Here is a 14071-nt window from a genome sequence, read left to right as displayed (position 1 = left end):
ATTGTAATCACGAAAAATTTCGATTTTCTTATTTCAAAGGAAATTTCCATTTTGATTAGTTCCATCATGACGCTTACACGTACATATGTCGCATAACTTCACCATAAAAGGCTTGAATGGGTAAAATATGTCAGTATGGCATATGCGAACAAGTAAAATTATCTCATTACTGTTAGGGATGTTGAATGTGAAACTTCCTTTAAAAAGGCGGCAAAACATATCACAGTTTTAGGTTTAGTTTACTTTATTTGATTACGGAAAAATAAGAAAGTGTTATCTTAATAATGAAAGTATGTCTTCGTGGAGAACTTCCCAAGGGAAATTGGCTGGTATTGAACCGCAGAAGGAAAATCACCGAAGCGTCCATGCAGTCAACCTGTTTGCCAGAACTTGAGTCTGGGTCGAACTACCAGTGTTCAACGATATTACCGCTCGACCATTGGCTAACCCATGTCTATTTAGGAAAATGTGACTTTGCGTGCTATGTTAAAATTTTAAATCTATGTGACATGCAAATTATTTAGCCGATGCAATGTAATAGCAAATTCTTTAATGACTCGATTCTTGTAGTTTTCTACGAAACTAGGATTTCTGATGGCTGACTGGATAAGACCACAAAATCTGGTCCTTTGATACGAATTCGAATCATGGCATAGTCTGGCTACATAGGAACTTTTTAGGATTTCTCTGTGTGAAATATAATTATGAGCCAAGTTTCCTTTCAGAATCTTGCACGAAAGCATTCCACTTCTTAGTCAGATGATTCAAGAATGTTTCATTGTTTTCAATTAAAACAAACAAGCTTTTTAGAAAGTACGACGTCAAGTATACATTAATCATTCATTTTTTCCAAAATATTCTTATTAAAAATCTATTTAACAATGATTATATTGTTGTATATCCTAGTAAATTATGAATATTTTTTTAGTTTCTTGTTATCTCTGCTTCTGTGTATTATAAAACTTCAAGCATTGAGAATTTAACACAAAAATAAAATCTTTCCGTAGTAACAAATATAACGTTTGCAGTCGAAATTATGTAAGAAAAATACAATATTTTTTTACTGGCTTATTTGACTAATGTAAAGCATTCTAGGGCTATCTGCCTAAAAGGAGGGATGAATTCATTAGAGGACTTAAGAATTCAGGACTAGTATTCCATTATTTCAATGCAAAGACGCCTCCTGAAATCTTTGTTATAAATATTAAAATTTTAAAGCATTAAATCATCGTAAATACAGTTTCTGAAACTTATTATATTCATACAACTGCTTTGCAGTCGAAGAACACTTTCTATTTTGAAATTTCTTGCTGTAGGACTAATGTAAAAGTTAAATTTCGAAACTTAGTGTATGTAGATAAAATGATTTATATAGCATCTAGATATAATACGAAATCTTTTTGGATTGAAAATGCGACGATCAGTTTAGAATCAACAAGTTAAAAAATTAATCGAACATAATATCCATTTCGAAATACATTCCATATAATTTTTTATGTTAAGATGTCTGACAAATCATATAATGCTGTCGTGCTGGTACATTTATAAAGACTTACCCATTTTTGCCTTGCATCCTCTGGTGGTGCAAGTAGCAGCAGGTCCAATTAGTCAACTGAAAGATTTATGATTCAAATTTAAGTCTTTAAGAGAGGAGAATATATGGAATTAACAGCATGTCCAGCTGAATAAGTTTGAAGATTCATGATTGTGTTTAAGGCCTCATCAATGGCCGAACAGTTAAGACCTCTGAATCTGAATACTGGCAGTTCGGCCTGGTTTGAGAGGCGAACGGGCTGACTGCATGGTTGGTTTTCGTGGTTTTCCTCATGTGTAATAAGCTAGCTTTCTTCAGGATATCCTCCACGAAGACATTCCTCCTCTTAGGTAGATAGTCTTCATAGCTTTCCCGCATTTAAAAAACCGAACCGGCCATGACTGTGAGCTTGCCGAGTGCGTTGTTAAGTTTACCTGTTGCAGGGCTTTAAGCACCTGATGGATTCTATATTTTATTATTATCAATGAATTCCTCTCAGGAAGTTATCCAAAAATGTATTAACAGCACAGATTTTTGAAGATATTTTTCTTTCTGAGAAAAGTACTCAGTAAAAAGACAGGTTTCGAATTTGAAATTTTTACAGGGTTCGTAGCCACATTTTAGTTAAAAAAATAAGCAATTATAAGCACTTTTCAAGCACATTTTAAGAAAAAAAATAAGCACCTGTCTAATTACATTATAAACCTTAAAAGAAAAATTAGACTTGCAATTTAAAATATGAGCAATGCAATATTTATTAAGAGAATAAACCATTACCTTAACCATGGAAAACAGTTAACTTTTTTTTTAATTTAAAATGACAGTTCAATTTACAGAATTAGTTTACAATGAGAGGGAAAAAAACTATGCAGAACTAAACTATATTACAAGATTTAATGATGAAATTTCAGTTCAAAATATAGAAAATAAATAATAATAAGGCATATTAATTGTATTCGCTTGGCACCTAATAATAAATACAATTAATTTTTCCACTCATATTAATATTTAAATAATTTTAATTAAAATTCTGAACATTTTCTAAATTTTCATTGCATAACAGTTTTCCCTTAACATATATTCCAAGTAAAGTAATTTAAGTAAGAAAGAGGAACATTTCTGAAATCAGGAGACAGGAAATTGCTTCATGCAGTCATCCTTTAACAGTAAAAGCTTAACCCGTGAAGACGCGCGTGGGTGTTTCGGCACCCCACGCTCAAAAAAATTCGCTGGCACTCTCTCCCTATAATCCGAAATGCTTAGGTTCATCAGTAGCTTCCTTCAAGGTTATGTTCTATATGCCTGGAGAGGAAATGGCAAATTTCGAGCATTTATTGTTATTTAAATAATAGTTTGGGGTGTCCCGAAATCCCACGCGCTTTTGTGATACTATTTTTCAGTGTGAGCCATGGCGTATGCAAGTCGCTCTGTTCAATCTTTTCCTCATTTGACATACAATTAAGAAATGAAAAGACTTCAAAAATTATTAGAAGGGGTTTCGTCAGATGAAGATTCTATAGAAGAAGAATTAGAAGATTCAAATAATGAAGTTGTATTTAGTGATCATGAGTCTGAATCAGAAGAAGAGAGCGACTCTTCAGAAGACATTCCATGTGATCAAACTGACTATTTTATAGGAAAGGATAAAGATTAGCTCCAATAAGAGATTTATTTGAAAATTTTGTCAAGAATTGACAGAAATTATATCATGGAGGAAAATACGTGACACTGAAAGAAAAGCTACAACCTTTTCGAGGACGATGCTCCTTTCGTCAATATATACCTAAGAAACCTGCAAGATATGGTATAAAGATATTTGCTATGGTCGATTCTAGAACCTTTTATGCTTTGAACATGGAAACTTATGCATGTCAGCAGCCAGATGGGCCGTACAAGAAAGTCAGCAGCTCTAGTGAAATAGCGAAGATCATCCTAGCTCCATTATACAAATCTGAAAGAAACTTTACCACAGACAATTGGTATACCAGTAATGAACTGGCCAATTTCTTACAGAAAATGATTTGATGAACCACAAAAAAAAAAAAAAAAAAGAAAAGAAAAGAAAAAATATATAATACAGGAGATGTTACATGTGCTTAAAGGAAAAAGACAGAAAATCACAAACTATATGTGTGAAGTGTAAAAAACATATGCCAAGAGCACTGTGAAATAGATTCTTCATGTATATATTACAAAATATTCAATGCTTCTTGGACCTAATTGATTTCAATATTAATTATATAACTCCTTGTTCATGTAATAATTCTGCGTATTTTGAATTATAATTGCATTCAAAAGTAAAAAAAACAAACACTTCTCATAGAAATCAATGATTCCTAGACATCTGAAAAAAAAATATCTATTTGTTATTAATTTTAAAATTAGCATTATTTTAAGCTTTTTTATACAATAAATGTTGCAATTAATATAGAATGCATTCTTTTACTGAATTGTAATAATGTGTTTAATTTGTACATCATTTAACCGCTTGGGGTGTGTTGACACCCCATGTGCGTTCTCGTGTTACATAATACAGTGCGCGTCCTCCCGGGATAACTAACCCACATACTCGGAAATTGCCAAATATTCCGTATAGTCGAGCGTAACTGGAAAAAGAGGAGGGGGAGATTGTAGTGGTTCTTTAGATTTCTCAGCTAAATAAATGATTTTGACATCTTGATATGTGCATCATGTTAAAATAGACCAACGGAACTGAGAAATATTCTGCTTAGAAAGCACAGTAAAACTCTTTCACAAATAAATCTCAGACTCAACATCCAAATTAAATCATTATTGCGCAATGCGTGCAGCGTAATTCTTCCATACGCGATATTATGCAATCGGAATCAACAGCTGCCGGTATTTGGAGAATAAAGAACTAAATAAAGGAAAAGAAAGAGACTTACTAATCTGGGGTGTTTTTCATTCTAATTTTGAACAGACTGCGTTAAATTTCCCAAATTCTTCACTTGAGTTGGGTAGACCGCAAAACTTTTAGTCCTATTCAATGCAGATTGGACAGTGACCAAAAAAAGTCTGCTGCTTTAATATTAGAGATTTTGTGGAGAAGGGGAGCTCCCAAATTCCGTACTGTATAATGTATTGGGATTAAAAAATATACATATATATTTTGACTATTCAATACTTTCTATTTATTTAAGCCATTCCGAATATTATTCCTTAGAAAGCTAATCTGTGTAAAAATACACCCATTTTTGGAAGTTTATCTACACTTCAGCAGCTACTGCAACTATATTATAAATATTCATACATATGCTCATAATATAAGTATAACGATCATAATAAACATGAATATGAACTGACCACGCAGAACGAGAATGCAAATTATTAAAATCTTGATAGAAATTCAAACGTGTGTAGTATTTGGGTGGGGGGAAAAGAATACCGAATGTACCGGAATTTTCTACGGTTTTCGCAATTCTTTGACCAATAGAACGACGTGCACCTGTACGTACTCTCGCACGCACCATAGGTTATGTTAATGCAGAGAAAAGGAGAAAAGCTATTTCTGGGAGTATGATTCACCATCCGACGTTCCATATAAGGAAGAAAAGTTGTTTATTTAGTTTCGGCTTTGGTACGGAGGAAAAATGCGCGTTCATTAAAAAAAGCACTAAAAGCAAAAAATAAGCACTAAAAACAAAAAAATAAGGGCTTTAAAGAAAAAGTAAGCACCTATAAGGGCCTTTATATTTTATTTTCAAATATAAGGACTTATAAGCACTTGTAAGGACTGCTACGAACCCTGTTTTATCATATTCGGTTAGTAAATTAATTGATATAATGTTATTAATGTTACTACTTAGCTACCTATGCTTTCACTGGAAACCCTTTAAGAACATATTATAAAAGAAAAATTATTTTTGTTCTTTTTTTAAGTTCCTCTATGCATTATAATATTAACAAATAAAGCAATATTTGCGTTATTGCTGCCTTACAAGTACTTATACAATAACATAAGCACTGTAACACAGCAACAACGATTAAATGCCTTCTTACATAACAACCCCAATTAAAACTACTAACTAAAAACAGCAAATAAATTTCCCAAAATGTAGACTTTTCTAGTATGTTGTAAAGTAAGCTTTAAAATATTTTGGAAGAGCTAGTCAGAAATTATGTGAAAGGAAGTGACTCCAGTTTTCATTTTTACAAACTTTCGTATAATGTATCAATTTATTTTAAGTCATTTTAACCAGTAATTACAACTTAATATTGTTTTGAATTAAAAATAATGAATGGAAGCATTCACAATGCTTGAACACAGCATATTTAAAACAGTACAAGACTTTGCTAGGAACCTTTATTAGGAGGAAGCAACTGATTGAAAGCATGTGTTCAAATTATCACATCTGCCATTTATGTTGTGAGAAAAGGTCCATCTTTTGTATGTGTATGTTTAAAAACTTGTTTTTCTGTTCCGTAAGTAAAGCAGTCCCCCAGGGGTGTAATTACTCTCATGTGACAAATCTGAACTGCTGCAGTTCTTCAAAACCGCGAACTGAATGTACCTACGATGACTTTACTGAATGATCAAAGCCATCCGTTATTGTGAACCGTTTTAAGCTTTTCTTCAGAAATACAGAAGGTTACATGTACAGGTTTTTTACACATATACAGCTATTTTTTTAATCACTTTCATTTAACATAAATGTAAAATCATTACTCATTCCGGCGTGTAGCATGTCAAAAAAAATTTCTCTTAAGTTGCATGTTCATGGTTGAAGTTCCTATGTGCTTTAATTTAAGCTATGGAAGTTAAAAACACTGCGATCATCTGCATATGTGAAAACAAAGTTCTAGTAAAGTACTATGTGAAAACAAAGTTTTAGTAAAGTACTTGATCTGTAATACAAGAGATTAAATTTAAAAAGTCGTGTTTTGTCTAAAATAATGATGTCTTGCAAAATGTGTTTTGCTTTTCCATAATATGTGATGATTTTCTCTAGAGGGACAAGCTTTTTTTACTGCTTATACCTATGAATCTTGGGCATAAGGCTCAGATTTTATGATCAGATCTTGCTGACTAAAGAATGTAGTACTTTGATAAAGAAATTAAAATAAGGTTAGCTTTTATTATTTCGGTAATTCTAAATATTTTTTTAATTGGACTAATCCAAGTTTTATTCAAAATCATCTAATCAGATTGCTGACGAAGTTATCGAAAAGAAAACTGTATTTGATATGTTAATTAATTTAAAATATCATTGCAACTGTCTAGATAACATTCAGACTAAGACTAATACAATTTTAGAGGAAATTTATATGCATTTTAAATAATAAATAATACACATTCTTCTTTATTATGTGTCATTTGCCAACGACAACTTCACCATTCGCCAACAACATACATCCAAAAACAATAAAATAAACTAAACAAACTAAAAAAAAACTTTCATGCTTTTTTTCTTATTAGTATTTTGTTTTTATTATTTAGCTACCGCTATTTTTTAATTCAAATTTGTAACTCCTAGAAAAGTTGCAGGTTACATTTAGGAAACTCAGATGTTACGTTGTATAGTATTTTCATAATTTATGTAACAAAATATGGAAATTTTAACTCAACTCTTCGTTGCTGCTTGTAGTTTCATTGCGTTGAGCAAAGTAATATCTATTACGTAAAGCATGAGCACACAAGAAAATTTAACTTATTAAATTTTTTTCTAATAAAAATCACATTCATATCAATGTACATTAAAAGCATTGGATGATTTAAAATGCAATAGAACAAAACTTCAGCAAACCAGTATAAACGACGAGTATTGTTCAAAAAAGAATAATTAATTCACTATTATTATATTTACTATTAAATTAGTTTGTGTTTTATAAACCCCTATTAAGAATACGCTTATTATAACTTATTAAAATAGACTATTGATTTTCTAATTTTTATCTGACTTATTGCTTAAGTAATGTTATTCTTTATATGCAATTGCATGTAATTCAGGTTAACTGAATGCAGTACTATTCGGTTCGCGAGAATTAATTGAAAGTTTTAAACTTTCTGGTTTTATGCATATACATAATCATAAGTAAATTTATTTAAATAATGCAAATATTTTGAAATGCTATTTTTTAATTGAATTCACAAGCATTTTGCATATTTCTGAGCATTTAGTTTGAAATCTGAAGGATATTTTATGAAAATGTTATCTGTTTAAAGATAGTATTGGAAAATTTTGACATGCTGCTTATTTATTTAGTGTAGAATGTCCGCGTCACTTTGTCATATGTCTAAACACTTTCTTGGCGATAAAACGTAGCGGTATCAAACGAAGAAGAGCAACCCTCTTAAACTCCTACTGAGAGTTGTCATTTAGAGATCTCCAGGGTTCCAGAAATAAGGGGAGCACTGAGACATCTGCGCGGCCGCTTTAAGGCGTAGCACTTTCGAGGTCTTCACCACTGACCACCTAGAACCGTCAGTAATGCTTTCGAACACTTTTCCACTGACCGCCTAGAAGCAAAGGTAACGCTTTCGAGGTAGGCCTTCTTGACCGCCTAAATCCGGTCATAACGCTCAGAGGGTTAATATCATTCATGACATAATTTTATCACAATTAATGGTGGAGAAAATCTTATTTTTAAAAGTTCATACATTGCATTCAAAAATCAACGAATTTCATTTCTGATTTTGTTTTAGATGGAATGCATTGTAAATTCTTTTAAATTAAAGAATACAAAAGTAATTTTAATTTCTTTTGTAAATGAAAGTTATTGAGGAAAATGGAAAATAACTCCTGTTGTAGTCATAATAGTAATTGTTTGGGTAATATATTTTATATATATGTATATAAGTCATATGCTATTAGGAAATTTTTGTGCTATCACCATAACTAATTTACCTTTAGCACAACTATAGCGCACTACGCAGATGGACTAGAATTTTCTTAAAACACACCTGGAAAAGTCAGGGAATTTCATTCTCCTGTTTGAGTGGCAACCCTGGCATTCATAGCGTAGTTCTGCCATTTAGAATCAAAAGAAAACAGTAGAAATTTATGATTACAGCTTTTGGTGTATAAAAATTAGCATTTTATAGGAGGTTAAAAAACTGACAAACATCCGGTATATAATATATACCCGTGCACTTCAAACGATTAATAAGTGCCATTATCTTAATGTCCATACTCCCACATAGCTAACCTGTGTTGCAAGATATTTCTCTGCCTTTGGAACATTGTACCTTTAAAATAATTTTCACAATTCATTTTATAAAAACAATAAAAGGAAATGAGTTCTACATAAGTCACAGATCATATTAATGAATGCTGATATTTTTTCAGTTGCAGATCATATTAATGAATGCATATTAATGAATGCTGATTTTATAGCTCTTTTTGAATAAATGCTTCACTCCTTGTGCAAAGACTGTATTAATTCCTTCATCTATTCATAAACATTACACATAACAGTTTATCACAATTCATATACATTGCAGTATATTTCTCCTGTAGGCGAAAGACTATTAGAGAAGAAATTACACCATCAGCTTTCTTCAGACTTAAAACTGATACCTTGTTAGAATTTTGCAATAAAAAATTTCATCTCTTACTCTACAAACTATTAAAACTATTTAAAAATTATATTTATAAAGAAAGCTAGCATAACACAAAGCTGTTCCTGCAAACTTCTAAAATTAAAGACCATTTTGCAAGTGTGCATCATATCAAACCTAAAAACATTAACATTCACATTGCATTTTACACCTTCTGCAACATTTGAAATATGTTTTAAAAAAAAACTGTGTACTAACATTTTACAAATTTCCAAAAAATTTGCAAATGAAGTCTTTTTTGTACCAACTCTCAGAACCTGTGGTGGCCGCATTATAAATCTACGCTTTTCTCCTGCAACCATATCAGGATTCTTTTCTCTCATAATGTTAAAGACCCTCACTAAAAGCTGAAACAGAAAATATCATTCATTAACGTTTTCTTAGTATAAAAAACTACAAAACTAATAAAATAATTTTTGGCTGCATGCACAACACAATAATAATAATGATAATAAGACTGACTTAAAAAATCAGTTTTCTTATGAAAAGGTTACATTACTTAGAAGAACAATAGCATTAGTAAGTCCTAAATTTTGATGTCTGAAAATTTAATTTAATGTTTTACACAAACAAATGTTTATTTATAATTTTTGTGATATTTAAAATCTTTGATTTTGCTTATGTTTCAATATGATAATAAATCAGCAAATTTTGGCTCTTCACTACTATTGGTACAGCACTTGTGCCAATTTTAACATGTCAAATTTCACAAATACAGATTACTGAATTTAAACAATGGATAAACAGAACGTTTACATGTTTTAATGTGTTACGAACTAAACCTGCATCATAAACTAGAAATTTGCCAATACAGTTAATAAGATTACCTTTGTGCTTGAATAATTAAATTATATTTTGTAGAAGATCATTGTGACATAAGATACAATAATTCTAACAGCAAATTAAAATTTAATCTACCCTCACCCCGGAAAAAGTGACCTAAATAAATGCCGTGCAAGTTAATAAAAAATAGTTTATTAAGAGCAAATATAAATAAAAAATTATATAAATGAATAAAATGTTCAATAAATGAGCACTAGCAGTTTCAAAAAGCTAAAATTTGGAGTAAATTTTTACAAGGACAAATAGAAAAGAAATGACGTTAAGCTTTCTCTTTTAGTTAAAAAAGCCACTGGTGTTTAATGCGTAGGATTACTAACAGAAATGTTAGGATGTTATAGAACAAATAATATATATACCTTTTTATTTATTACATTTATTCATTCAAAATTATCCCGTATAAAATTGGTCAAAGATATGACAAATAAGATCCATAATTTAAAATGTCTGCAGTTACATTCCTAGTAAATGTTTTATCTATAAATGAATTAATTGACAAGTATTAATTACTTGGCACCACACTGCGAATTAAATTATGTTTCATAAAATCAAATACCTTTTCGTTTCGTTTGATGTCTACATTGAAATTTCCCATTATAATAATAGGAACATCTGAAGGGATACTCAGTGAAATAAAATAAAATACAGCAAACACCACCCGAACATGCTGCCTGTCTACCAGATGACCTCCGCATGCAGTTGCGAATGCACGAGAAGCTTTAACGTCGCCAAAATTTTGCTATTTACTATGCATATACGTTTTACCTACTTTATTTATTTATTTTTTGCATGTGTGCATTTGCTAATATGCTCTTTCACCTACCTAATGATGTATTTAGACTGACTGTTATATTAGCAGTTTAAAAAATATAAGCATTTGTGTACATCTCAAAAAGTGTCTTAATTTTTTCTTTCCCATCACACCATTATGGAGGAAGGTAATCCCACATTAAAAAAAGAATTAAATCTCTCCTAATTGCTATTGCTTTAAATACATTTCATTAAGTACATATTCATTTAAATCACTTCCGTTCCACCTGCAACTACAAAGAAACATGAATTTTCAGGATTATCAGAGGGGTTTAGAGTTGTCATATTGTTGCCATTTTCAGCTGTAAAATATACTACCAGTTTGACAAAATCACGAAATCTTCAGAAAAATTCAGCGAGCTAACACTGTACCTTCACAAAAGCACAGATTGTGATAAAACATGAATATGATGAATAAAACAGAAATTTATTCCTAGTCTGGCAGAGAAAATGCACAAAATTTCTTTGCACAAAATGCACAAAAATCTAACTTTTGTTCCAGTTTGATGCTAAGCTGAATCTTTAGAACAAAATCTGCAGATTTTTTGCATTTTTGTAGCAGCTTGGTGCGGCAATCATAAAAGTGTGCTCAATAAACATAACTGGTCAATATATGTTATCATAAAAAAAAAAAAAAAAAAAAAAAAAAAAACAGAAAATTTTTAAACACTAAGTTTGGCCAAGTATGCATAACAGAATACTTCAGAACATGGGTAAATAATGCCTTTTCATTTCCTTTGATGTCTACTTTGAAATCTCCCACCATTATAATAGCAACATCTGTAGGCCACTTGGCAAAATAATATAAAATACAGAAAACATCACATAAACAAACTGACTGTCTACTAGATGACCTTGCCACTCACACACAGTTGTGCATGTGCATGAAGCTTTAATACCACCAAAATTTAGCTATTTTTTATGTGTTACTAAATGTATACCCTTTGTCCGATTTTTAAATCTCTTTGTGTCTTTGGTTATGTACTCTTTCGTGTATCTAATGATGTATTTAGAGTAATTGCAACATTTGTATTTTGGAAGATAAGCATTTGCACACACTTCAAACAGCGTCATAGATTTTGCTTTCCCATAAGACCATTATCGAGGAATGTAATCCTATGTTAGGAAGCTTTATCCCCTATGAAGAACATTACTTTCTAAAACCCTACTTCTGTAGAACCTGCCAATGAAGCCTCTTTTGTTTTAGCATTTGGCAAAAAGTTGCTGTATAAACTGGTAGTCATACAGCAATCATAACTACCAGTTTTTCAATTGTTTCCACACCTAACTAACTAATCCTTTCTTTTTTATGTGAAAAAAAAGGGTACCACAAAACATTCCTTCTTAGAAATCTGAAACCATAACTCAGAAACAAATTATATAGTAAAATTCAAGTTTCTGAATGAATGATAATATCCTACACTCCTGGAACATATAAACAGACAGCTTTCTAAGTAAACATAACGTCTGTGAATATCCACATATGATGTTGAAGCAAAATGTTCTTTTTTGAAATTTAAAAATGTATTACAGGATAACACACACTGCATGAAGGAATCCTGTACATCAATAAAATAAATGTACTTATTTTTGTCGAGCTTTCGCAGACCATCTGGCAGCTCAGCCAGTTCAAACTTAAATGGTTGTCCTGTTTCACCTCTTTTCTCATCTCCCCTGGAGCAAGAAAGGAAAGAGAGAAGTGAAGCAGCACACATTTAAAAGTCCAGCTCAGTGTTGTCCAGTCGGTGGCTCGCAGGCACATGGTAGCCCGGAATTCCATCTTTAGATCCCATCAGCCACAATAACAATATCGCCATGAGACAAAATCATTAACCCTGATAAAAAAACAATCATAAAAAACAAAATTGCAAAGCACGTACAGCAGCATTGCATCTGCATTTACCTACTTAGCTGTTATATAGACAAAGTTCACGCATTCCATACCTAGTACAACTTACATAAAAATGTTAGAAGTGCAGATGGTATGCATATAAATATTATAAAAGAAGTGAGATGATTCAGACATGAATAAGTTGCTAATGATGGATTGAAAAGTTATGTAAAGTTCTTAAGAAAAAAAATTTAACAACATTAAAATCAGATCCATGCATTTATAAAGATCAGTTAAACAATCCTAAGCAGTATATATAGATGATTTAATGGTTATCGCAAATTCAAGTTATAAAATAGATGACTTCATCTCTCAAACCTCTGAATCATTTGCCTTATGGGAAGCCATTAAAACACATGAACTTTTAGGAGCAGACATCAGGCAAGCATTTGGAAAACTTAATAAAGAAAACTATATAATTAAAATTTTAAAACGATTTTATATGAATTAATGTAAACCTGTCAAGACTACAAGAACATAGTGTTACAATCTTGATGATGCAGCATCTTTCTTCATCAGTATCAAAAAAAAATATCAAAAAAGCATTATGTTCACCAATATACAACAGATACAAGGCCAGACAGTTTTCACTGTTAGCAATTTGTCAAGATACAACAAAGCTCCTTCAGAAAAAGAGTGGAAAGCAGTAAAGAGGCTAATTAGATATTAAAAGAACAAAAAATGTATGTTCAGACAATGGAACATTAAATGCTACTTCAAATGCTAGCTAATGTACCACTGAAGATGGAAGTCCATTTGGAGATTATTTTATTAAATTACATAAAAAAAATTATAAATTAGAAATACAACAAAGAAAGATTAGTCACTCTGTCTACAATGGAAGCTGAATTGTTGGCATTCTGCAAGTGTGCAAGTGGAATTATTTGGTGCATCTATTTACTTGAAGAATTAAAACAAGATTATCTAATTGACAAAACAAGCTTTAAAAGATTGGAGAAAAGATCCAAAGTAGTAGTTCAAAGCAGATTAACCGAATATATTTCTTTGTAAAAGATGAATATGAAATGAACCAAATCATTTACCAATTTAGTTTTCCAATTTAGTTTTCATTTGTAGGTAACAAAGTTTCTGAAGGGTATAAGTTCTGTAGGTATAAGTTTCTGAAGAATGTACATTATATGTTTTTTATTATCTCCCCCCCCCAAGAAATGGAATTTTACTTTTGCTTCAAATATTAGTGCACTTAATTTCAACACAGCCCAATGCCTTAGCCCTATTTTTGCACATTCAAGACACTTTATTTAACCAGCAATCTCTAACTTGCATTTCTAGTCTGGCTAATAATGTCCGATCAAGTGCATTGGTTCTTTTTCCCTCATCATTGTTAAGCATGCTAAGAAAACTTCTAAATCAGCAGTTAAAATAAATTAATTTTCATATTGTAGAAATTTTTATT

The 14071-nt window shown here is 31.2% G+C and overlaps 1 protein-coding gene across 2 annotated transcripts in view; it reads right to left on the bottom strand.

Annotated features, from left to right (window-relative positions):
- The window catches only part of LOC118199402 (eukaryotic translation initiation factor 2 subunit 2-like), a 187904-nt gene that overhangs the window by 56520 nt on the left and 117313 nt on the right, over positions 1-14071 (bottom strand). For both annotated transcript variants that reach the window (XR_015038742.1, XM_085808454.1), the window contains exon 6: positions 9312-9460. Coding sequence is in view for 1 of the 2 variants with exons in the window: in XM_085808454.1 (XP_085664580.1) it covers positions 9312-9460 (149 nt within the window). In the remaining variant the exon portion in view is untranslated. The remainder of the gene's footprint in view (positions 1-9311; positions 9461-14071) is intronic.

This window comes from Stegodyphus dumicola, chromosome X1, assembly GCF_044657685.1.
Source record: "Stegodyphus dumicola isolate Sdum_Otavi_A_Nest chromosome X1, ASM4465768v1".
NCBI lineage: Eukaryota > Metazoa > Arthropoda > Arachnida > Araneae > Eresidae > Stegodyphus > Stegodyphus dumicola.
This window is presented reverse-complemented; position numbering and strand designations above follow the sequence as displayed.